Consider the following 26,715-nt stretch of genomic DNA (forward strand, 5'->3'; position numbering starts at 1 on the left):
AAAGCTATCCTTATGATGAAAGGAAGCAAGAGACCTCTCTTAGTTCTGAATTGGAATTTAGTTTAAAGGATATCAAACTTGGAGCAACTCTCAACCCATTCGAGAGTAAAAAAAAAAGGGGGGGGCTAAGAAGTTTTGCAAATTTCCAAGGAAATCAGACCATCACCCTTGCATAATGGACTTCTCTAGCCAATGGCTTTATTAATGACTGGTCAGAATCTGCCAGTAACTACCAAGCAAGCTTGATTTCCCTCTAAATTGAAAGTAATAGTTCCATCCAAGCCACAGAAAAAAGATAATATATTTAGGGAAATGGAACAAGTACTCATTTGGAATATATTTCACTGCTGAAATATATTTATAAGAAGTTTTCTGTGTACAAGAGGTGACACCAACACTGAGTTTATATCATTTATGAAGTTATGCCATTGATATGATTGCAATACAATAGCCAAAATTCTTCCTAAGGTTTTATGAACAACTAAGGGATTATTCTAGTTTACTACAGTTGGAAAAGAGAGTGCATTCTCGAACTCGCCAGTAAACCCTTTCGTGCAATTATTCATGGAATGTTGAGCAAATTTCTCTTAATGATGCTATTATGTTACGTTAGATCTTGAAAGTCATACTTAATAAAATTTGGGGAGAGGCATTTGTTGTTACTTTAAACCTTATTGCTGCTTGTTATTATAAACTGATCCCAGTGTTAACAGTCTGGACTTTAAATGGATTTTATTTTATTTTTGGCACTTACTCTAGCCCTGGGATCATAAATACCCACAGTACATATCTTCAGAGGTTAACTTGAAACAGACTTTCCCATCAGTGCTTGGTCTCTTTAATCTGCATTGCATTTCAACGTGTCCTCCACCTCCCCATCATGCCAACCCTACCTGAAGATGTCAGACAGCCAACTGAGACACAGCATTCAAATTTGCCCTCTCTTGTCAAAGTAAGTTATCTTTATTTATGAATTGTGACCATGGGGATGCTGCAATGGTTGTAAATGTGAAAGACAGTTTTAAGTCACTTTTTCCAGTACTGTTGTAATTTTGAATGGTCACTAAATGAATGGTTGAGGACTACCTGTAGTTTGTACTATAATTTTTCACCCTCACATTTACCTAAACTGCAGGTTCAATGTATGAAAAGAATTCTAACATTCGAATGCTATATAAAACTTCCTGTTACTAAGAGCGATTTGAAAGCGGAATCAGTTATCCAGGGAAATAATAGGCTCCTCTTCACTAGATGTATTAAAAGAGAAACTGAACAACCAGAAGTAGTTACCTCCAAAACTGAAATACACCATACAGATTTCCTTTTTAACTATTACTGTTCCTTTCTTCCTACCAGTCTGTGATTTTTTTAAAATATTAACAGTATAGTACACTGCATTGTGCTGTCAAAATCGTGTGTGTGTGTGTGTGTGTGTGTGTGATGGTGTATTGATGTACATCATTGTCTTCTAATTTCCCCTGAAAAATATTTTTGGGAATATAATGTACACAAACTAAGTGATGTATGTGGAATGTTTAAAACAAGAAACTTTCATTAACATACAATGATGAATTCAATGATTTACAAGACTAAATATCTGTGATGTCAGGATTTACTTAGTTAACTGACCTTTTAAAAATTATCATTATGTTCTCTGAGATGTGTTGAAAACTTTTAAGACCAATGCATACCTGGCACATTCAGTTTTGCTTTTATCATTGTCTTCCAAACCTAGGACATGGTATTCTACATCTGGATGAAAACATCCGCTACTTTTCCTTTAGTTCCATAGGAAAAAGTTGAACCCTTAAGTGATTTGTCATGCTTTCTGACACAATTACACTTTTGTGCTAACAGCTAGTTTCCTGGTTGAAGATAAACAAGTCAGTTATATGTGAATTTAGTAAGCAGTCAGATGGAAAGCATACAGCATACGTCAAAAAGATATTTTCATGCCTTTTCTTCCATGTGGCTATATGCCTAAAACAATTGTGAAAAATTGTCCAACTTCTAGTTCCTAACTACTTCTGAATTGCATTTATTCTGTTACAGCTAGGACTCTTCTGTCTCTCATAATGTTAGCTATATTTAAAGTGCAATTAAAAAAACTCCAGAATGATTGCCTGGTGGTGTTGTAAGTGAAAGCTTGGGTTGTCAGTCTTCTAAATTTTGGGAAGAAACCATCTCTTCGATTTCCATTAATCCAGATAAATTGTTAAATGATATTTTGGCTACTTTGGACCCTGTAACACTAAAGTACATGTGGAGAAATTGTTGCATGTACTTTGAAAATGAGAAAGATCTCTAGAAACCCTTACATCAAAAACTACTGGAAAATTCTCCCATGATGTATTCATTCTGAGTATCATGCCTCTTGCGATACACAAATATGTACAGTAACCACACCTTGTGGGGAAGGGTTCACAGTCAAGGTATCCTTTCAACCCCTACCTTATACAGTTTAGAAGAAAAGAATAGCTCAAAATAATAAGTTAAGTCATAATTACATAAATGTAGGCTTTTATTTTGAGATATTAGATTCAAAGGAAGACACATGACACATGACAGATGCATGAAATGGAGCAACTTTGAGAAACATAAATGTATAGTCATTTCTACATTCTAAGCTTTTAAATAAAGTTCATCATCTATCAAAATATCATCCAGTATTTTCTCTTAACTCTCTAGATAAGATAATATATGATAACCTTTATTGTCATTTTTTACTGTGGGCACAATGACACACATTAAAAATGAAATTTAGTTGTCCGCTCTCAAAGTGAACACATATATGACACACACCTAAACATACTATATACATATACATGCTATATACAACATATGTATAGATCTACACCCCTGCATATGCATAACATATGGATATTAAACACTGTCCATCTTGAATATATAACGGAAGGAGGAAGCCTGAGAGTTCACAAGATTTATACTGTATGGAACAAAACTGTGGCTGAGTCTGGATGTTCTCTTCAGATGTGTGATTAATACACCTACAGAATAAGTTGTCTTACAAATCTAATGAGGTAGACTCTGGCCTACAAAATAGTATTTTACAGTAAGTGTATAAATGTATTTCTAGGTATCACAAGATCTGTCTTCTGTTTGCTCAGTAAACATCCGTCAGGGAGAAAGTTTTAAAAATAGGTTGCTTTTCCAAGGCTATATAAATATTTAGAACTGATTTATAACTAAGATGCTTCACTAAAGACAGTAATCGTGATCAAGTTCTTGTTCCCTGAAGGTTGTTGTTAATAAGAGTAATCACATAAAAATTCAGAGAGGATAGTCTGCATTTTCCTTAAGATATACAACTGACAAGCCTAAGATAGAGCAAAAAAAAATATGCAAGTTTATTTACGTATGTACAATTTTTTACAGTCCTGTATTTGTACATGCCCATCACATCTCGTTCTATGCTGTTTTTACTGTTATACAGGCTAAGTGCTTGATATACTAACACTGAACATAACATTTCTTTATTCAAGCCTTTACCATTAGGATGGTAATTGTAGGCTGAAATTTGTAGATTCCACCATTTTTTTTAATTTGGTCTTGTTACAGCTTTAATTTGCCTTGTTATTAATGGAAGTAATTGTATGATTCATCTTACTTGTCCAATGTGTCAACAAGTCTTCAGTTAGTTTCAGAACAGGGTTGAAAGAACTTGTAAAACTGTACACACTTACAAATCAAGAATTAGATAATTCTCTTGTGATATGTAGTGCTTTATAGATGTTACTGAAAGGGAAAGCATTTTTTTTCTCAAAAAATGTAATTTTAAGATAGAACAGTTATTTCATATTTTTGCTGGAATATGATAATGGAGGCAGATGAATTTTACCTCATCTTTTCTCTTGGAGGGAACTATCTTAGCTTCAGGGCAATTTACCGGTTGCTAAATAGAGTACTTGTGGAGAACTTGAGGGTAGTAAAGTTTTAAGTTTTCATGTATAATGGGATATTTTATTCTGTTTGAATGAGAAATACTTCTCTTGTTCAGGAGTCCTCTGCTGAAACAGTTACATGCAACATACCTTCAATAATTCTTCCGGAGTATGCCGTTAGTCCTGTTACAGAAAGAGACACAAATGTAGCTCTCAGGTAATTAATGTGTGCATGCCATTTTATTTCCATGATTGTCACTTTTGGTGATATTGGCAGGTATATAAATCTGAATAAATAAATGTACAGAGTCACATAAAAAAGACAGCTTTTGTCTGACAAAAGTGTTTTAATATATACTTATGTGGGAAGAAAAAAAATGGGTAACTAAGTAGTCCTTAGTTAATAATGGTAATTGGGACCAGGAACTCTGTTGCTAAGCTATACAAGTGTAAAGCACAAAATCAACACGATCACAACCAATTTATAATGACAGTTGCAGCAGTCCAAACTGTAGTTGTTACACAAATCCCACACCGGTGTTAGGCATAACATTATGTGATCATCATTTGCCAGCTCCTGCCAGCTTTCCCATTGACTTTGCTTGCAGAAAGCCAGCAAGGAAGGACACAATTGGCAATCGTGACTGAAGGATGTATAATTGCAAGTTGATTGCCGAGCATCCACACTACAATCACATGACTGCGGGAATGCTGCAAAGGCTGCAACTAATGAGGTAGACTCTTGCCTGCAAAAAGATATTTTGCAGTAAATTCTTAAATGTATTTCAAGGAATCACTTCTGTTTGCTTAGAAGACTACAAGTCTCGTTCAGCACCATCATAACTTTGAATGGTCACTGAATGAATGGTCATTAATTAAGGGCTACTTGTATTCCAAAAGCTTGGAAGTGAATTGTTAAAAAGGAGTGCTAGTTCTTGACTATCTCTGGACAAAGAGTATTCTTAAAAGACGATAAAGTTTAAGAGAGCCATAATTTAATCAATTAGCTGTTTTCATATCTATGGAAACATCCATATTGTTCTGACCAGGAGGATACCTATACCTATACTGCCCACTTGTTTTCTTGCCTGTGAAGGCTGTGGAGTAAATTTAAGTACTCCCACAAATACACGTACTGTAAACGCATCCCTATTACATTTAAGTTTTCCATTTAAGAAAATTAAAGGTGAGATGGGTTCACCTATTCTCTGTAATGTCTAATTGGAACCAAAATATAGCTTGATTGATTGAATTCAATTTTCAGGCTGTCTGAGTTCTTAATGACTCTGGGTGGCTTACAATTAAAAAAGTAAAACACTATTTAGAAAAAAATCACAATTGACCAGAAGACTACAAACGACCCAATAAAACCCAATTGCCATAGGATTTTGCAACCACCCTATTTCAAGTCCTGGAAGAACAATTTGGTTTTGAATGATTTTCTGAATGCCATTAAGGTGGGAGCTATACAGATCTATGGAACATTATCATTTCAAAAGGCGGGCACTGCAACAGAGAAGGCATGTTTTCTGGGTCCTACAAAGTGACACTTTTATTTGACAGCATCCTCCCCTCAGTGTATAGTTCCTCAGAGGTCCCTCAGCTACAAAATTATAAAGTTGGAGGAATGAATGTCATTGCTGCTGGTATATAAAAAGGTAAAGGTTCCCCCGCACATGTGTGCTAGTCGTTTCCAACTCTAGGAGCCGGTGCTCATCTCTGTTTCAAAGCCAAAGAGCCAGCGCTTGTCCGAGGACGTTTCCGTGGTCATGTGGCCGGCATGACTAGACGCCAAAGGCGCACAGAACGCTGTTACCTTCCCACCGTAGTGGTCCCTATTTTTCCACTTGCATTTTTATGTGCTTTCGAACTGCTAGGTTGGCAGAAGCTGGGACGAGTAACAGGCGCTCACTCTGTTACGCGGCACTTGGGATTCGACCCGCCAAACTGCCGACCTTCTGATCGACAAGCTCAGCATCCTAACCCACTGAGCCATCGCGTCCCTATATCATATAGGTAGTCCTTATTTCCTGAGTGAATTGGGACTAGCAACTCCACCACTAAGCAGTACAGACATTAAATGAAACATGATTTCACTGACTTATGACATCAGTTCCGGTTGTGGTCATTAAGTAAATCACCTATAGTCATTAAGCACAACATCATGTAATTGAGACTTGCAACTTTCTGGTGACTTTCACTTTCACTTTGCTTCTTGAAAGCTTTATGTAAAGTTTGCAAAAGGCAAATTGTGACTGTGGGGATGCTGAAAGGGCCCCAATTTCAAGGACCCTTTATACATTTTATTTTAAAACACTGTCATAACTTTGAATAATTGCTGAATGAGCAATTGGTAATAAGGACTAACTGTACTGAGATTTTAATACTACATAATTTGTTTTCATTTATTGTACGATGCTTTATGTTTTAAAGATACTGGATAAAAATTTGTGTGTCTGATGTCATGTCTTACACTTTACAGTAGTTTGAAAACACACACACACACACACACACACAAACATATATGTGTAGAGAGAGACTAATTTTTATACCATTTTCTAAGTTCCTTAATTCTAGAAAATGTTTATTTTATTTATTTATTTATTAAAGTTTTATGCCACCCATCTCCCTTATAAGGTGACTTATGTTATTGGAGGAGTCAATTTTATATGGATACAAGTGCAGTTTATTTATTTGTAATGAAACCTACATGACTGAAGCCAGAATTGTTATGCTAAATATAAAGAAAATATCCTTCACATAGATGAAGGCTGTATGAAGCAAAATATGCATTTTTTTCCAAAAATAACACAATTTCAGAACTCATCGATTTAAATTGAGGATAAATGGATCCTCTCCAAATGTCTGTTAAATTCTTTAATGTTTGTTCAAAGGAAGTACAGCCTCATCTTTTGAATGAAGATAAACATCAGCACCTTTGGAGAATTGTACTTTCCACAGTGGAACGGTTATCTTCCCTCTCTTCTAATCATCTTATTATGTAGTTCCTTGCCCATCATCCCATCCCCTATTTTCCTCTCTGCTTCTTCCCCTTCCCTACTGCTTTTCCATGTTCCATTTTTTTCTTCATCTTTTTACTGCTTGCTTTATCTATTTTTTGCCTCCGTGGGTAGAGGAAACGGAAAATAGGATGGTCAGCTGGTTTTCAAACTAATACTGTAGTAGCTGACACCCAATAGGCTACAATTTTCAATTTTTGTTCCACTTTATTGTTCACTTTGTTGTTGTTTTTAAAAAGTACATTATTAATCTTCCTTTTAATGGAGAGAGGACATTTTAATTGAATTGCTTATTTTTCTAGACTCCTCTGTTATAATCCAAAACCTTTTCCTACATACTCTGAACATGGAACATATTCCTTATTATTGTTTGGAATATTTCAGTTTGCTTCCATAAGAATTATTTTGTAATAATTCAGAATCCTGTTGAATTCAGATAGGTTTAACAACTTGGAAATATACTTCAAAAACCATTTTCCTGGGTTGCATGGCAAAGTTCAACTCAATAGGAAGAGGATGGAGTATTAGGCATATTCACTGTCTTAAGTTACTTATGAAAGTAATAAAATCGAGATTTAAAAATGTGATATGTGATTGGTCTCATTCGAGACAATGACGAATCTGCATACAGATGGGAAGTTGAACAACTAGTCTTGTGGTACAGCCGGAACAATCTTGAACTGAACACACTCAGAACTGCAGAAATGATAGTAGATTTTAGGAGAAGCCCTCCTCTTCTACCACCTCTAACTATACTAGACAACACAGTATCAACAGTAGAGACCTTCAAGTTTCTAGGTTCTATAATATCTCAAGACTTAAAATGGATACCTAACATCAAAAATGTCAGCAGAAGAGCAGAACAAAGAATGTTCTTCCTGCACGAACTCAGAAAATTCAGACTGTCCAAAGAACTGCTGAAACAGTTCTACAAAAGAATTATTGAGTCTGTCATTTGCACTTCTATAATGGTCTGGTTTGGTACTGCAAACAAACAAGACAGACACAGACCTCAATGGATAATTAGAACTGGGGGGGGGGGGAAATGCTACCAGCCTGCCTTCTGTTGATGGCCTGTATACTGCACAAGCCAGAAAGTTGTGACCCCTCACACCCAGGACATAAACTTTTTCAACTTCTTTCCTCAAGGATACTATAGGGCATTGAACGCCAAAACAGCTAGACACAAGGACAGGTTTTCCCCTATGCCATCACTCTGCTAAAAAACTAATTCCCACAACACTGTCAAACTACCTAGTAGGGCTGTATTACTATTATCCTTCTCATCTTTCCCATTACCTATTTTCTTATCTTCTTATGACTATAACTTTGTTGCTTATATCTTACAATTTATATTAATTGTTTTACTTAGTATCCTAGTATGATTTGTATTGATTGCTTATTTAGTATCCTATGACTATCACTGAGCATTGTATCTTAGGGTTTATGATGAATGTATTTTATGATTATGATTATGATTTATCATTTGTTACTTCTATGTACACTTATGCACTGGACACAAATTCTTTCTGTATCCAATCACATTTGGCCAATAAAGATTCTATTCTATTCTATTCTATTCTATTCTATTCTATTCTATTCTATTCTATTCTATTCTATTCTATTCTATTCTATTCTATTCTATTCTATTCTATTCTATTCTATTCTATTCTATTCTATATATAAAGGCCTAGTTCCAAGTAGCTCAGTGATATAAAGGAATGAGTGAATTCCTAGCAGCAGCATTTGAGTGGCATCTCAATTTTAGCCTGCATTTATACATCACAATTTACTAATTTAACTATAAATACAGAAAAAATCAGTATTTTGTTCACAGTACAAAATAAAGATGAATAGATTCATAGAAACATTCTCATGCCCATAGATGCATATACACATAGATGTACATTGTTGTTGTTGTTGTTAGTTGCGAAGTCGTGTCCGACCCATCGCGACCCCATGGACAATGTTCCTCCAGGCCTTCCTGTCCTCTACCATCTTCTGGAGTCCATTTAGGCTCACGCTGTTCTGTACCAGCCTACTACCAGCCCTGCAGAAAAGGCAGGGACAACCCCTTTACAAAAGGCAAGAGGCTGGAACTAAGCTTGCCAAATTTATGGACACAAAATAGAGCAAACAGAGCAAAACCAAAACACGAACCATGAAACAGGAGCTATTCAAATAGTTGCCTTCAGCAAACCAGCCCTCCCACACATTTCCCTTTTAAACAGTTCAAGGCGTGGCTTCTCTCTGCCTCCTTCTGAGGTGCCCCATTGCCTTCCTCTGTTTACTCCTGATTGACTGCCTCCTTCGTCGGGCGTCCTTGAACAGGGCCAGCTGTGGGTCATCTTCATCCACGCTGTCAGGCTCACACAGCTGGGTCTGCGTAGTGACCAGATGAGAGGGGCCTGGCTGAGGGCTCTGCGAAGCCTCAGGGCTGTCCTCTGCAGGCTCTCCAACACCCCCCTCTTCCTCCTCTGAATCGTCCGACCCAACTGTCGAACCCACAGGCTGACCCTGAATCACAACACACACCTACTGCTTCAGTGACTCCATCCAGCCACCTTATTCTCTGTCGTCCCCTTCTTCTCTTTCCTTTGACCTTTCCCAGCATTAGGCTCTTCTCCAGTGAGTCCTTCCTTCTCATTAGGTGGCCAAAGTATTTGAGTTTCAACTTCAGGATCTGGCCTTCTAAAGAGCAGTAGATGTACATACCTGCAAAGTCATGTCCAACCCATCGTGACCCCATGGACAACGTTCCTCCAGGCCTTCCTGTCCTCTGCCATCTTCTGGAGTCCATTTAGGCTCACGCCTACTGCTTCAGTGACTCCATCCAGCCACCTTATTCTCTGTCGTCCCCTTCTTCTCTTTCCCTCGACCTTTCCCAGCATTACGCTCTTCTCCAGTGAGTCCTTCCTTCTCATAAGTTGGCCAAAGTATTTGAGTTTCAACTTCAGGATCTGGCCTTCTAAAGAGCAGTAGATGTACATACCTGCACATATATATTAATTTTAACAGTTTTCAATATTGCTGGGTTTTTTCTCCTAGGCCTGTTAGCCCTCATCTGCGACATTCTAACAGAAATGCTAGAAAATCAGCGAGCTCTTTGACCTCTGTAGGTAAGAATCATATACTGTTGCCTTATTTTTTCTTTCAAATTACTTATACACACAAACTGGCAGAATTTCAAGTACTGGTATTAGTTCATTTGCTTTTATAAGATTGAATCTGTTGTAAAATATTTTATGGCTCCTTATATTGTATGGAGTATAAAAAGTTGTTTTATCTTATTTTTTATATGGTATAGTCAGAGAACGTATAAGACAGTGGAGAAAGTAAAAGGAAATATATCAGGGCTTCATAAGACATCCTTACAAACACAGAATGCATTGATGTAATCCTGAATGTTGTCTATAAGAGAAGATTCAAGTCCTGTAAATATCAAAGAACAAATAAATATATCACTGCCTAACCTTCAAGATGCAAAATACCACCTTAACTTCTGACAGTTTTATGTGCTATTGTAACCAATGTTGCCTCACACAAAACCAACACTAATATGAGGATATCTACAGACACAATTATAATAGATATATTTACAGATAGTAAAGATACCTTATAGAATAGAGAGCAAATTTCCCTCATTTAGCCGGTCAGTTGTAGTAGGCATTTACCAATATTTTGTGTATAATACACTCATTACAGTAGTCAAGAAGAAACACTTCAAATGTGCAGTTGTGTTATGCATGCATTAAGTTAACTCAGTACTTTCCTACTTAGATAATGAAGGTCATGTAATTGATCTCCTTCATGATCAACTGCCAGATATACAAATATCTGATGAAGATAAAAAGAAGAACTTTGAACTATTAGAAGAAGCAAAGAAGGTGAGTGAGAGGTTCCTCACACGTAGAGGAAGAAAATCAAGAAGCAGCCTTTCAGAATCACCCACAGGTATGTATTCCAAAATACCATCTTTGAGACTCTGTGCAAATGGAACTCATGGTTAGCTGACATACAACAACTATGATCTTTTATTCCAAGAATCGTGTATAGAGGAGTCCACTAAACTGAGAATGTGTTTTACTTCAACACTGATACAAATGCTCTGCATTCCAGCAGTTTGTTTATTTACTTGAATTGTCTAGCTTCCCCAATTCCAGGTAGTTTACCATAGAAGTTCTACCCAATCATCCCAGACTGGCCACAGTTTGACAGAAATAAAACTTAAAACTGTTTTGTTCTGGGATTGCTGTGTTCAGATCTACTACACAACCCTATTGCATACATTGAGATAAAAAGGTAAAGGTAAAGGTTCCCCCACACATGCGTGCTAGTCGTTTCCGACTCTAGGGGCCAGTGCTCATCTCCGTTTCAAAGCCGAAGAGCCAGCACTTGTCCGAGGACATCTCCGTGGTCATGTGGCTAGCATGACTAGATGCCAAAGGCGCACGGAACGCTGTTACCTTCCCACCATAGTGGTCCCTATTTTTTTACTTGCATTTTTATGTGCTTTTGAACCGCTAGGTTGGCAGAAGCTGGGTCGAGTAACAGGCGCTCACTCTGTTACGCGGCACTCGGGATTTGACCCGCCAAACTGCTGACCTTCTGATTAACAAGCTCAGCGTCCTAACTCACTGAGCCACTGCGTCTCTTAAATTGAGCTAAGACATAGTAATTAGGTCAAAATAGACCTGCTGCTAGTCCAGCATCCTAAACTCTATATCATAATGATTCTGAGAAAAATGCACTGACTTTATAAAATGCCATTTTGGGGTGATGCTTATTGACTGTTCTATCCCATACAGAAATATCTTTAGGAAGTACAGTGGTAGCTTGGTACTCAACTGCTTTGAATCTCATCAAATTTTATACTCAACACATTTTGACACAAAAAGGTTGTCCTAGTACTCATTGTTTGCTTAGTACTCCACACACAAGCTAGAACTTGTCAGTGTCAGCTGCTTTGTGACTCAGTATGTTATACTGTATGGGAAAAATTTGTTTGGTACTTATCATTTTTGGTACTCATCACATGTCCCAGAACCAATTAATGATGAGTACCGAGGTACCACTGCACTATGTTGAACTAAGCTCTTTTACCCCTTCTCTGTTTTGTTGTCTGTAACACTGATATTATAGTATTATTTTTAATACATGCTTTGAGTTTAACTTTACCTTTATGGAAAATTTACCAAATGCCTCATAAGTGACATCTTTATTTAATGCAGCTTTATCTCCATCACTAAGCCCAAGTGTTTCACCTCCTTCATCTCGGAGCAACTCTTTGACACTTCCAGATCCAACAGGTAAAATCAGTGGTGCAACACTCTAATATAGAATAATGCTTTTATGTTTGTTGGTCTTGTGCTCTAGAAAGTTGACTGTTAAAAGATGTTGTAAATATAGAAGTCTCCCTCAGAAATTTAATAAGAACTATTTTGCAACAGTGGGTTAAAATAAGAATCATTCTGTTTCTCATGATGGCCAATCAGATCACCAACTGAAGAAGCACAACTGAATAGATGGCTTAATGCTATCTTAATGCTTAATGTTCTTAGAACCACCAACTATCCTGGCACTAGCTTGGGGAAGGAATGTGATACTAAGTTAATGTCAGTAGTTGTTTCGGTCTGATGGTAGTGAATCCATTCTTGTGGTAGTGAAAGTGATGATTATTTCAAAATGTTTTATAATTAGCTGTTCTTAACATGCTCTGAATATATTTGCAATTTTATAATAAAATAAGCATTCATCCTCTCAACAAACAAAATAACAAGCAATGCAGGCAGGTCTGAAACAAGTCATGTAGCAGCTGATTTGAATTTTCAGAGACAATATGAATTAGGTAAAAAATAACAGAGAAATTAATAACTCTCCTTTGGGAGGATAGTTCATGACTTCAGAGAAAGGCTTCTTATACAACGAGATCCAGAGTAGCACATTCTCAGCAGGTTATATGTGTGAGATAGATTGGCTCATAAGAGAAGTAAGGTATGCAGTGATTTTCTTCAGATTGCCATGCCTCTCTTTGATGTATGATATGTTGAAAACAAACTGAATACTTTTATTGCATATTTTTTATATTGTAGATTCTGATATATGCACATCAGTTGTTGAGTCAGTATCTCCATTACAGGTAAATATGCTTCAATAGTCGTTACTCATTTAACATAATTGGTCAGGATAAACTAAATGTTAATTTGAGAAATGGAAATTATATTTTATTTATTTATTTTTATTTTAATCCCATTTATATCCCGCCCTTCTCCGAAGACTCAGGGAGGCTTACAATTTAAGCACAAATCAATGTGCTTAGCAATAGCCTTCATTCTATGTATATGCCTGCTTATTAGGCCTTTCGCGCGCCCCCCAAGCGGTATTATTACAAAGTCAGCTTATTGCCCCCAACAATCTGGGTCCTCATTTTACCTACCTTGGAAGGATGGAAGGCTGAGTCAACCTTGAGCCTGGTGGGATGCGAACCTGCACTAATTGCAGGCAGCTGGTGTTACTTAAGGAGGCATTAGCCCACTGTTCCACCAAGGCAGTGGGCTAATGGGCAAGTAACTAGCTTAGCTATGCTACACTGAGAGATTGCTTCACTAAATCTGGGCATGTTGTCAGAGTCCAATATGAGAGAACAGAGTCAAAAACACTATGAAAGGTCACTTGGAAGGAACCCTTGGTGGATGAGTGAAAAGTTAAACTTTTTTTTCTATTAAAAGAAACTTTCTCTTTATCCAGTTTGCATTGTTAATACAAGTGAAATGTCTGGTTTGCAGTATGTAAATTTATCCTCCTGGAGCTGGGGGGGGGCTGACAATGGTGATTGATGCTTCAGTCAGTAACCCAGCCATTACTTGAAGTTGCATGTGAGCATCACTAGGAAAATGCAATTAGTTCATATTTCAGCAGCCCACAAATTGGTAAGGAAGGCCCTATCTTACAAAATAAAATTCCATGGTGAGAAAAGTAAGTTTCTACTCTTAGGCAAGAAAAATCAAATGCACAGGTATATAATAGGTAGTACCTGGTTCAATAGTAGTAACTGAGAGAGGAATCTTGATGTCCTAGTGGACAATCATTTAAATATGAGTCAGCAGGGTGCAGCAGCTGCCAAAAAAAGTCCTGGGCTGCATTAATAGAGGGATAGAAACAAGAACAGATGAAGTGTTAATACCACTTTATGATGCCTTGGTAAGTCCACACTTGGAATGTTGCATCCAGTTTTGGTTGCCGTGATATAAAAAATATGTTGAGACTCTAGAAAAAGTGCAGAGAAGAGCAACAAAATTAAACTAAATTTTCTGAGGTAAAAAATATAGCAGAGATTGCTTCTACCACCGAAATATTGTTGGTGCCTTCAAAAGAAAAGCAGGAGTCTACAAAATAAGACTTCTAAACTGATTATTGAATGATTTTAAGTGTGCTTGTTTAATTTCAGAATCCCACAAAAGGAGAACCTAATCAAAAGGAGAATGATCAGAGAAAAGCTTCTCAGGGAAGATTGGTTCCTCATGCAACTGGTTTGGAAAGTCCAAAGGAGGTGTCCGAACAAAAGGAGAACTTTGATCCATATAAACATATGGATAATCTGCCTCAGTTCTGCACTTCAGATTCCAACACTGGCAAAATATCTCTAAGTAGCAGCAAGAACTTCTGTGAAACTGAATTAGGGAAAGAATTCCCTAAAAAATTGAAAGGAAATGACTTTCCTTTTAAAGGTCATTTACCTGGACCAGCAATGATTGCACTGGGCACGAAGTTAAAGGGCTCAGCGCCACTACTGAAGGATTCCAAAGTTTCTAGTAAAACTGAATTTAATGCATCTAGTAATCGCTCTCCGCTACTACGAGCTATGTCATGGGATTATCCTGAACCATGTAGTGTAGAAAAAGTACCTTTCAGACCATCTGAAGATATTAAAAACTCTGCTGGTAATATAGCAGCTGATAATACGGCAACTAAGCTTCCACCATTCAAAGACCTTCAAATACAAGTTCAGCCAATTCGAATGCAGAAACTGACAAAGCTCAGAGAAGTGAGTTTTGATAAGTTGATATGAGGAACTTCTGTGTAAACTATTCAGTATTTGTTTCAGTCCTATGTAATAGAATAGGATGATAATGTAGTAAATTATATTTTAAACCTGGAAAAATATATTTTTCTTCCATAGTTTATTATACCAGAAATGTACAGTTTATTATTTGAAATGTACAGTGGAAGGTGGATAAAATCAGTAGTCTGTAGGGAAGGAACAAACCAATCCAGCCAGACCTCTGGGAATTCTTTCAATTGAGTTGCACAAAATAAATGCCTCTACCTTGATGTAATAGACACCCCTTCTACCTATTATGTTTAGTTATAACATAGAATGTAATCAATGCCTGCTGGATCACACCCCTGACCCATATGGTCCAGCAATTTGTTCTCACAGAGCTCAGCTAACTGCACAAGGAAGCCTAATATTTTCCCCACGTATTACTTTCATAGGCAGCCACACTGCCATCAGCTCGAATAGCCATTTATCCCTATGACTTCCATGAACTGAGCCAGTATTTTTTGAAGCCAGCCGTGCTGGTAGCCAGAATGACATCTCTTGATTTTATCTGTGTAGGGCTTAGACTCTGGAGATTGTGACTGTAAGTCCACATCATTTTGGTAGTCTCTCCCAAAGTCTGTCCAATGATATTTGTGCAGTTTTAGATTCTGATTACCACCTTGTCGTTTCATGCAGTTACTTTTTTACTTTTCAAAAAAAATGATTTTAATATTTGCGTTCCCAAAATTATAGCAAACTGTCAACTGAAATGAAATATCTAAGTCATTATGTTTCCTGTGGGAACAGCTTATTTTCTTGTGCATTAACAGCTGTTAGTCACAATGGTTATATTTATTACCTCCAGTATCACTGGCGGTATGACTCTTATTTCTGGGGAACCTAAGGGGAAGGATGCTCCAAGGCTTATCCTGGCTGTGGCTTCCTGGAGGCTTTTGATTGGTTGCTGCAAGAACAGAAAGCTGGACTAGATAAGGATTTGGTCTGATCTGGTAGGCTGTTTTTATAGTCTTAATATCTGCAGCATGTTTAGACGTTCATAATTATTCTATTTCCCAGAAATAAAGATGGGCTAGAAGCAGTATAGCAGATCTTAACACTTTCTTTAGTGGAGATAGACAGGAAGCAATTTCTGTTTGCTATTTTCTGCCTGAGCAAAAGGCAGGGTATTTTCCTTCATATACGGAGAGAGGCAGCTTGCTCCTCCGTGAAGCTGGCAGCAGTCATTCCCTGCCTGGAAGAAGGAGCTAGCTGTCTTCCTTCCTCACAAAAACACTGGGGTCAAGGAAGGATAGTTGGAGGTGGCTAGAGAACAGGGGAAAACCTTCTAACTATGGGCTCATAAGGTGGAGATTCAGTTTCACTTTTCATATAAAGAAACAATTCCTTTAAAAAGTATTATTAAATTTAGAAAACTTCCCTAGCTTCCATTAGGAAAATGAACATAAATGATGGTAAAGCATTTTAGCTTTGGACCTAGTTACGTTAAGACATATGCGGTAGGCAGGAAGAAGTTGACAAACTGTCCTGTCATTTTAGAAAGTAATATTTGTGCATGAAATAAACCATTTTATTTCTTCACAGCCCCCCCCCAAAAACCCACCTCCCTTTCCTTCTGCATGTAAATCTGTAATGTTCCTTGAAGAGCTTCTGCTATAAATGTGCTTCCTTTGCTTTTATATCTTGTTTTTCACTAAATTGATTTCAAGAGAACCACTTTTGTAAAGCAGAAATTGTCTAAAATGAAGCAACAAACAGGCAAAATCAACAACCCTGCACTAGGGTAACAGTGCAAAATTTGGTAGCTCAAAACCAGTACAATTTGAGTAGATCAGAGACAAACTCTAAATACAGCCATTTAGAAATTGTGTAGAGCAGTTTATTAACTTTGCTTAAGGAAGTCAATGGTATCCCCTCTTATGTCAATAAATATACTCTTTAGTCTTAGATGACAATATATTATTAACAACCACTTAGCTTTTAATCTTTAAATGTTTAAATAATATTTAATATTATTTTAAATCAGTTTCAGAGGGATAGGAGCACAGAATAAACAAATGGGTATTTTAAGCATAGCTTATAATGTAAATGTAATGTATAATGTAAAATATACACCACCAAATCACTTACTATAGTGCTAGAATGGTTTTAGGAATGTTTCAGCTTTTATAACTTAATGGAAACATTAAGAGCTTTAGTGACCCAAAATGATGGTAGTTTACAAATACATATGACAAGAAAATGTCTTTGCAATATTGCAGTTCAGTGCATCAGCAGAAATAATATTAGGTTTAAAAGTTTAATTGCACACATGGGAGGCTGATTTAACTGAGTTTGCAGCCTTTTGGCCAAGATCTCAAAAGAAAATTTCTTTCTATTCCCCTTTCTGTCTAGCTAATAACAGCCTTTTTGGCAAATTTGTCATTATTATAGTATTAATGCTAGCAGGAAAAGCTAAATGAAATTTCCTGCCCGCCTCCCCACATAACAAATATCTACAACCTGCTATAATATTAGGGGGAAAACCCTACTTGTAATTACCACATGCACCATTAGAAAAGTTGTGTGAACTTCAGCTTCATTAGTTAATTTTAAGAAAAAATCCTCAGTTATCTTGAGAGACATGAATTTGCATTTTACTATTTTATTATACATTAACAATTCATTTACTATAAATAAGCTGCTCAAATAATACTGTATGTTATTAGCAACCAAATATAAAACAGCAAAGAAGCAATGTTGGTAATGTTAAGTTTTTAATACTAGAGCTACTTTAAGACATGTCTAGTGTGCTTTTTAGTAGATAGATTTAGAATATTTTGTTTTACTGTTTCCCAATCCATTTGTGGGTACAATTCAGAATGTGTCTCATTTTTAAAAGCTCTGTGCTATTTATGAATTGAGATGAAAACAGACTATTTTTTGTAGACTGGTGACAATTAGAGGCTACTTGACAGTGTCATGTAATGAAATTGGCTGTCCTAGCACCTTCTTCTTTCCCTAACTCTTTAGTTATTTCCACCAGTATTATTTTAACTATATTTTATCCTTTTCATATTTTGCAAGTAACATTTTTATAAGGGGTTCTTGGTGCTCTCTGAGTTTGGTTGTTTTCTTGCAGATGTTTCATTACCCAAACGAGGTAACATCATGACTAATAATATTAACTAGTTTGGGTAATGAAACTTCTGCAAGAAAACAAGCAAGCTCAGAGAGCACCAAGGACCCCTCGTTTCAACCCTGAGCTACAAATATTCTTCTTTATTGGTATCATTTTTATAGTTGTGAATCATGTTGGGAATGTTGTATAGTGAAGGATAGAATTTAGACTCAATATTCATGTTACTAAATCAAGCAATTCCTAGATTACTGTCAGCTTTTTATGTATTTATAACACTCTATTTAGTAGACTTTGTTATTGAAAAGTTATTTTTAAAATAAAATGTTAAGAAATAATTCAAGATTTTTTCCCCTCACCAGGAACATATATTGATGAGAAATCAAACTTTAGCTGGACTTAAACTTCCTGATCTTAGTGAAGCTGCTGAACAGGAAAGAGGTGAAATACAATTAAATTGAATATATGCATATATATTTGATTAAATGGGAGGAGACATGACTTTGGTAGCCACAACACTTTTCTAACTCTGAGCCTTTTGCTAAAAATCTTTAGTAAGGATGACTTAATGTGTAATCTCTTTCTGAATGAGTATAGAACATGAGTGGAACTCATGGGAATTGGCATTCAATAACAGTTGGAGAACTATAAGTTCACCACTACTGGAATGAAAGGGGAATAGTACATTATTATGGAAACTATGCAAGTGTATATTGTACATGTTCCATGAAGAAAGTTGGCAAATGACTCAACAGTGGACCCATGGTCTTAAATATAGTTATATTCAGTTGATTACAATAAAATTTTTATTTGAGATTTGTATTTGAGATTAAAACTATTACCGGACAACCTATCAAGTAGGTTGATAGGGATTTATTATGCATTTGCTGAAAAATAAAAGTCTGCTTAATTTTTGTATAATGGATTATTCTTTGATCATCCCTTTGGAGTATTTGAGTTTTACTTTAATCAGTAACCCAGAAACTGAATATTTTTGGATTAAATTTATTCTGAAATTGGTTGCTTAGAGCAGAATGCCCACCCAACTTCCCAAAACATTTGAACCATCAGAGTGTGATACTTAACATTCTTCAGTTGTTTAGTTGTTTCTGTTTTAGCAATGAAACATTTTTTTCTTTAGGGTCTTCACCAATCCCTTTCTCAGTGGAGGAAGAGGAGTCAAAGGATAGATGTGATGTTATGCCCAACATTCCTGACACCCTTTTACGAAAACTTCATGTACAAACACCATTTCCAGGAAGGTAAATCCATCTGTGAGTGGTATTTTACGGTCTGAACGTATGTAATGAAAGACATATTTAACCTCATTAAAGTGAGCTGGGAAGGGGTGGAGATTCTCTCAATTCCAACTTTGCCTATATGACCATAACATAAGGAACGTAAAGTAACACAGTTTTACAGAACTAAGACTATGGTGACAGGGTTTACTTCCCAGTCGACTGTGAGATACCCTGAGCCAATTATCACTCTCAGATTTTCCAGGGTTATTCCAAAATAAAATATTGTATGTCACCTTGAGCTTTGTCATTTCATAATCCTGTAATATCAATGACATACAGTCAATTTTTACAAGTAATATGGTTTATTTGTTATATTTTAGTATGCTTATCATTCAACTCTAGAGATGCATGATTCACATCCTATAACCTCATGAAATGCTCAACTTACCGCCACAATAATGATTGTGGTTCTCTGTGGAAAAATCTTTACTTTTTAAGGAACCAAGGTATTTTGGAATGTAATAATGAAATTTACAAATCATAAAATATGAATTAAAATGTGCTTGAGTTTGAGTAAGATATGTTATAGTACATTTTTCCATTCTCTAATTACAGTATATATACAGTTAACTTATTATTACCCAATTAAGAAAATGGCCTTACAGTAGATGCCAATTAAGTATGCAGAATAAATGGCTTTTAAATGTAACATATGTTATTCCTGTTCTTATTGCAGTTCTCCACCACTTACTGAAAGAGAGGTTGAGGTAAGTGGTTTTAATCTAAACAACACAAAAGCAATCAAGTTGTGTGTGTCACATAATGCTGATGCTGATTGATGTTTTGTTGAGAAGCTTTACTTGCTTTCAGGGAATGCTGTTTTTCAGTTAAAGATAAAAATATATCTGAAGAATGTTCTCAAAACTTCATTTACAATAAATAGAATACAAAATGTGCCTGTTATAATAATACATGCGAACATAGCAGATTAGGTCAAGAGGTAACAGAAAAATTCTATTTAGCAGCCAGCACTGAGTTATGGAATATAAATTAAACTTATGGATCTGTGATTAGGATTTTCAAGAAACCATGATAGAATCAAAGCTTTGTATAGTTTTGCTAAGAAAAGCCAGCACAAAGTTATTTTAACTATCTGTTTCTATATCTAGCATTAACTTAGAAACACTCACCCTATCTGATGGCCACAATGTAAAAGTTCCTAGTTATGAAGAGGTGCAGAGTCCACTTGAACAAAGTACTGAAGTTTGCTCATCTTTCCTTTTACAAGAAGCTTTTAAAACTATAGTCCACAAGAGACTGGCCCCTAAGAATTATCACAGCAAAAAGCTGAAAGCAGGGGGGAGGGGTTAGAATAGAAAAGAAGAGACCTTGGAGGTCTTCTAGTCCAGGGGTAGGCAACCTCGGCTCTTTTATGACTCATGGACTTCAACTCCCAGCATAGCTGGCTCAGGAATTCTGGGAGTTGAAGTCCATGAGTCATAAAAGAGCCGAGGTTGCCTACCCCTGTTCTAGTCCAACCCCCAGCTCAGGCAGGAAACCCTATACCATTTCAGACAAATGGTTGTTATTGTTGTTGTTTTTAAAGAATATATCTCTCAGGGCAATTTCTTATTCAGACTTTCTATTCATTTCTGTAAAGAAAGAATTGGCAATTAAAATTGACTTCAGCTTCAGCAAGTAAGTTTTAATATTTGAATGGAAGACCATCAAGAAATCTTAATACAAATTAGACTTGAGAATCAGGGAGAAAAACATCTCAGAATACCAAAATAGCCAATCACTTCATAATGTAATTAAGGGAACTACACAGACTTGTCCATGAAACTATCAAGAGTTTGACTCAGTTTGAAGAGGCTTTACCTAATCTGTTTTCCCAATCTGGAATTTCCAGCTGTGTTGAGATTGGAGCTCCAGAATTCTGAAAGTTGTAATTTCAACACAGCTGGAAAATGTTCAGTTATAGGCTGATTGAATTGTTGATTGCACATAGAGAAATTTTACCCAAATGTTAGTTTTTCACACAAATTCTATCTATATTTATTTAGCTACTTAGCTAAAAATGTTGCTGGTTGGGAAAGACCATTCATTTTCATTTCGTTATAGAGGCTCTTGAATTGGCAAAATGTAATAGAAAAAGCAGCCAATAGCATGCCGATTTTCAGTCAGTAAGCACTGTTTTATAAACAGAACTGATTTTGACTTAAAGCCAAAAGCTTATGGTAGTTTAGGAACTTCTGGTTCAAAATTCTAAAAATCACCACTTAGTACTACAGCTGAAGCATGGGAATTTTATTAGAACCAAGCAGAAAAAAAATAGTACGATCATAAATCACCTAATATTCTATTAGCTATAATCAAAGTCAAAGGCTACAAGTAGCCAGCACTGAGCATATAGATATTTTGGAGAGGGGAGCATCCATTCGTTTGGCATATTAATCTTATAGTTGTGGGATGTAGTATAGAACCTGCCACCCAGAGTCACTGGAAAATTTTGTTCTTCCTAATATATTATTATAGGTATAGATTATTATAGATTATAGGATTATTGAGTCTCATTTGTACCTCAATAACTGTCTGGTTTGGCACAGCAACCAAACAGGACAGATACAGACTTCAATGGATAGTTAGGACTACAGAAAAAACAATTGCAACCAGCCTGCCTTCCATTGAGGACCTGTATATTGCACGGGTCAGAAGTAAGGCTGAGAAAAATATCTACAGACCCCTCACATCCTGGACATAAATGGTTTCAACTTCTCCCCTCAGGACGCTGCTATAGAGCATTATATGTCAAAACAACCAGACATAAAGATAGTTTTTTCCCTGTGCCCCCAGTCTGTTGAACAGTTCATTCCTACAGAACTGTCTCATTTCTCATCTTTTCTCATCTTCTCATCTTTCCTACTATCTTCTCTTATTGGTTTCTTATGATGTATCAATTGCTGTTTGTAACTTAGGATTAATGATTGTAACTATGGTTATGACCTATGGCCCATTACTTGCTCTTTATATGTCCACTGTAAACTTATGCATCGGAGACAAATTCTTGTGTGTCCAATCACATTGGCCAATAAAGAAGTCTAGTCTAGTCTAGTCTAGTCTAGTCTATATAAAAATTCAATGCTTAAAAGCTATTGAGTATTTTAAAAGGTTTGTTTTATTGTCAGAATAGTGCTGCCTTCTTTACATTAATTTTTATCTGTCCATTATATATATAAAAATGGAAGATAGCTACAGAAATTATATTGATGCTCTCTTGCAAAGGCATTGAGTTTGCAAATTAATAAGATTTTATATATTTCAGCTTGCCACCAGAAGCTTCTTTATAATACCACCCTACATCATATAAAGCAAGTGTGATGTACTTGTAGTTGTTGTAGGTATCTTAAGCCCATTTCTGGTTAGGCAGGTATAATTTTTTTAGAGTAGAGAACATGATTCCCTAAAAAGCCAATATGTAAGAGTTTGTTGGTGGAAATTAATCCCTACATTCATCTTCTTTAGGATTGATGAAAGGATTCAATTGATTTTTATTTCCCTGCAACAGAATGTATTTGTACAACTTTCACTGGCATTCAGAAATGATAGCTATACATTGGAATCAAGAATTAATCAAGCTGAAAGGGAGAGAAATCTTGCTGAAGAAAATACAGAGAAGGAATTAGACAACTTCAGGGGAGCAGTTACGGTAAGACAAAACATGCTGGGTACCTTTATTGTGGTCTGTTATGCATCTTTAAATTTTCAATAGGTTATTCGTTAGAGTTCTGTCTTGCCATTTTTTTATATAGAACTTCAAGGCGGGGTAGATAGAATTTCTTCCTCTATGTTTTCCCACAGTTACAACACTGTAAGTTGTAAGAGAGTGGTCTAACTGAGTGATTGTCATGCAAGGAGCTTTCACGATGGACTCAAACTCCAAAATCCAAACAATTTGAGAATAATCAGGACAGCCCATTTCAAATTCAGAACAATAGGAAACTTGAATATTTAAAATTCTGAAGACCTTTACTTCCATCATGAACTTACTATCTATCTATACTAGAATTTGTGTAAGATCAGAAATGGCCTTCAGTGAAAAAAGGTACATGGGCAGAATGGACAGCTTACTTTCTGTCTCTCTATCTGTTTGTCTGTCTATTCATCCATCTGTCCACCCACCCACCCAACTAGCCATCTGTCTATCAATGCAATCTATTCATCCATGCATCCATCTATCTATCCATCCATGCACCCATCCATCTATCTATCTATCCATTCATCCATGCATGCATCCTTTCATCCATCCATCCATCCATCCATCCATCTCAATTGCTTTGGATCATGATTTCTTGAAACTATCATCATTTTGAAGTAGTATTCATTTTTAAGAAAGTTGATTGTACTGGTATTAATACTAATTGACATAATATATTAAAAGTTGCCATGGTTTCTGACTAAAAGTTCCCACTTGATGGGGTAAAGCCATTTTCAAAATTTTAGATCCAAACTTTGGCTATGTTCATTTTTAGATATAAAAAAGAGCCTAAGAATTCAAATATTTGGAGTTAACAACAACTACTAATAAGTCGTGGCGAAGGGGCTTGCGTAATTCAATGAAGCTATGAGCTATGCCGTGCAGGGCCACCCAAGACGGACAGGTCATAGCCGAGAGTTCTGACAAAACGTGATCCACTGGAGAAGGAAATGGCAACCCACTCCAGTATCTTTGCCATGAAAACCCTATGGACAGTACCAAAAGGCAAAACGATATGATGCTGGAAGATGAGCCCCTCAGGTCGGAAGGTGTCCAATATGCTACTGGGGAAGAGCAGAGGGCTAGTACTAGTAGCGCCAGAAAGAATGAAGCGACTGGGCCAAAGCCGAAAGGACGCTCAGCTGTGGATGTGTCTGGTGGTGAAAGGAAAGTCCGATGCTGTAAAGATTTTTTCTCCATAGGAACCTGGAATGTAAGATCCATGAATCAAGGAAAGCTGGACGTGGTGAAACAAGAGATGACAAGACTGAACATCGACATCTTAGGTATCAGCGAACTAAAATGGACAGGAATGGGTGAATTTAATTCAGATGACCATCAGGTATACTACTGCGGACAAGAATCCCTCAGAAGAAATGGAGTAGCCTTCATAGTCAATAAAACAGTAGGAAAAGCAATACTAGGATACAATCCTCAAAATGACAGAATGATCTCAGTTCGAATCCAAGGCAAACCATTCAATATCACAGTAGTCCAAGTCTATGCCCCAACCACCAGTGCTGAAGAGGATGAAATTGACCGGTTCTATGAAGCCCTACAGCACCTTATAGAACTAACACCCAAAAATGATGTCCTTATCATCATGGGGGATTGGAATGCTAAAGTAGGAAGCCAAAAGATAAGCGGAATAACAGGCAAGTTTGGCCTTGGAGTACAAAATGAAGCAGGGCACAGGCTGATAGAATTTTGTCAAGAGAATACGATGGTCATAGCAAACACTCTTTTCCAACAACCCAAGAGACGGCTCTACACATGGACATCACCAGACGGTCAACACAGAAATCAGATTGACTATATGCTCTGCAGCCAAAGATGGAGAAGCTCCATACAGTCAGTAAAAACAAGACCAGGAGCTGACTGTGGCTCAGACCATGAGCTTCTCCTTGCAAAGTTTAGGCTTAAACTGAAGAAAGTAGGGAAAAGCACTAGGCCACTCAGGTATGAATTAAATCATATCCCTGTTGAATATACAGTAGAGGTGACAAATAGATTTAAGGAATTAGATCTGATAGACAGAGTGCCTGAAGAACTATGGACAGAGGTTCGCGACATTGTACAACAGGTAGCAACCAAAACCATCCCAAAGAAAAAGAAATGCAAGAAAGCAAAATGGCTGTCTGAGGAAGCTTTGCAAATAGCTGAGGAAAGGAGGGAAGCGAAAGGCAAGGGAGAAAAACATAGATATGCCCAATTGAATGCAGAATTCCAGAGAATAGCTAGAAGAGATAAGAATGCCTTCTTAAATGAACAGTGCAAAGAAATAGAAGAAAACAATAGAATAGGGAGGACCAGAGATCTTTTCAAGAAAATTGGAGAGATGAAGGGAACGTTTAATGCAAAAATGGGCATGATAAAGGACCAAAATGGCAGGGACCTAACAGAGGCAGAAGAGATTAAGAAGAGGTGGCAAAATTACACAGAAGAACTATACAAGAATGAGCTTAACGTCCCAGATAATCACAATGAGGTGGTCACTGACCTCGAGCCAGACATCCTAGAATGTGAAGTGAAGTGGGCCTTAGAAAAGCTGAGCAACAACAAAGCTAGTGGAGGTGACAGTATTCCAGCTGAGCTGTTCAAAATCTTAAAAGACAGTGCAGTAAAAGTGCTACACTCAATCTGCCAGCAAATTTGGAAAACTCAACAGTGGCCACAGGATTGGAAAAGATCAGTTTACATCCCAATTCCAAAGAAGGGCAGTGCCAAAGAATGTTCAAACTATCGCACCATTGCACTCATTTCTCATGCTAGTAAAGTCATGCTTAAAATCCTACAAGCTAGACTTCAGCAGTATGTGGATCGAGAACTACCAGAAGTACAGGCAGGATTTCGAAGAGGCAGAGGAACTAGAGATCAAATTGCCAACATACGCTGGATCATGGAGAAAGCTAGGGAGTTCCAGAAAAACATCTACTTCTGCTTCATTGACTATGCTAAAGCCTTTGATTGTGTGGATCATAACAAACTGTGGCAAGTTCTTAAAGAGATGGGAGTACCAGACCATCTTATTTGTCTCTTGAAAAACTTATATGCGGGTCAAGAAGCAACAGTGAGAACTGGACATGGAACCACTGATTGGTTCAAAATTGGGAAAGGAGTCCGGCAAGGCTGTATACTTTCGCCCTGCCTATTTAACTTATATGCAGAGCACATCATGAGAAAGGCAGGGCTAGATGATTCAAAAGTTGGAATTAAGATTGCCGGAAGAAATATCAACAACCTAAGATACGCAGATGATACCACTCTAATGGCAGAAAGTGAAGAAGAACTAAAGAGCCTCTTGTTGCGGGTGAAGCAGGAGAGTGCAAAACTTGGGTTGAAACTTAACATTAAGAAAACCAAGATCATGGCATCTGGCCCTCTCAATTCCTGGCAAATAGATGGGGAAGAAATGGAGGTAGTGACAGATTTTATTTTCCTGGGCTCCAAGATCACTGCAGATGGTGACTGTAGCCAAGAAATTAAAAGACGCTTGCTCCTCGGAAGGAAAGCCATGGCAAATCTAGACAGCACACTAAAAAGCAGAGACATCACCCTGTCAACAAAAGTGCGTATAGTCAAGGCTATGGTCTTCCCAGTTGCAATGTATGGCAG

At 36.9% G+C, this 26,715-nt stretch overlaps 1 protein-coding gene across 1 annotated transcript in view; it reads left to right on the top strand.

Annotated features, from left to right (window-relative positions):
• Positions 1-880: 880 nt before the first annotated feature.
• The window catches only part of IRAG1 (inositol 1,4,5-triphosphate receptor associated 1), a gene marked incomplete at its 5' end in the record, with an annotated part of 44,221 nt that continues 18,386 nt past the window's right edge, over positions 881-26,715 (top strand). The window contains 11 exons of the mRNA XM_083348672.1: positions 881-952; positions 4,019-4,119; positions 9,971-10,041; positions 10,703-10,876; positions 12,154-12,231; positions 13,015-13,061; positions 14,370-14,966; positions 18,465-18,543; positions 19,244-19,364; positions 20,080-20,110; positions 22,912-23,052. Coding sequence (XP_083204798.1) covers positions 881-952; positions 4,019-4,119; positions 9,971-10,041; positions 10,703-10,876; positions 12,154-12,231; positions 13,015-13,061; positions 14,370-14,966; positions 18,465-18,543; positions 19,244-19,364; positions 20,080-20,110; positions 22,912-23,052 — 1,512 coding nt within the window. The remainder of the gene's footprint in view (positions 953-4,018; positions 4,120-9,970; positions 10,042-10,702; positions 10,877-12,153; positions 12,232-13,014; positions 13,062-14,369; positions 14,967-18,464; positions 18,544-19,243; positions 19,365-20,079; positions 20,111-22,911; positions 23,053-26,715) is intronic.

Source organism: Vipera ursinii (genome assembly GCF_947247035.1).
Source record: "Vipera ursinii genome assembly, chromosome: 1".
Classification (NCBI taxonomy): Eukaryota; Metazoa; Chordata; class Lepidosauria; order Squamata; family Viperidae; genus Vipera; species Vipera ursinii.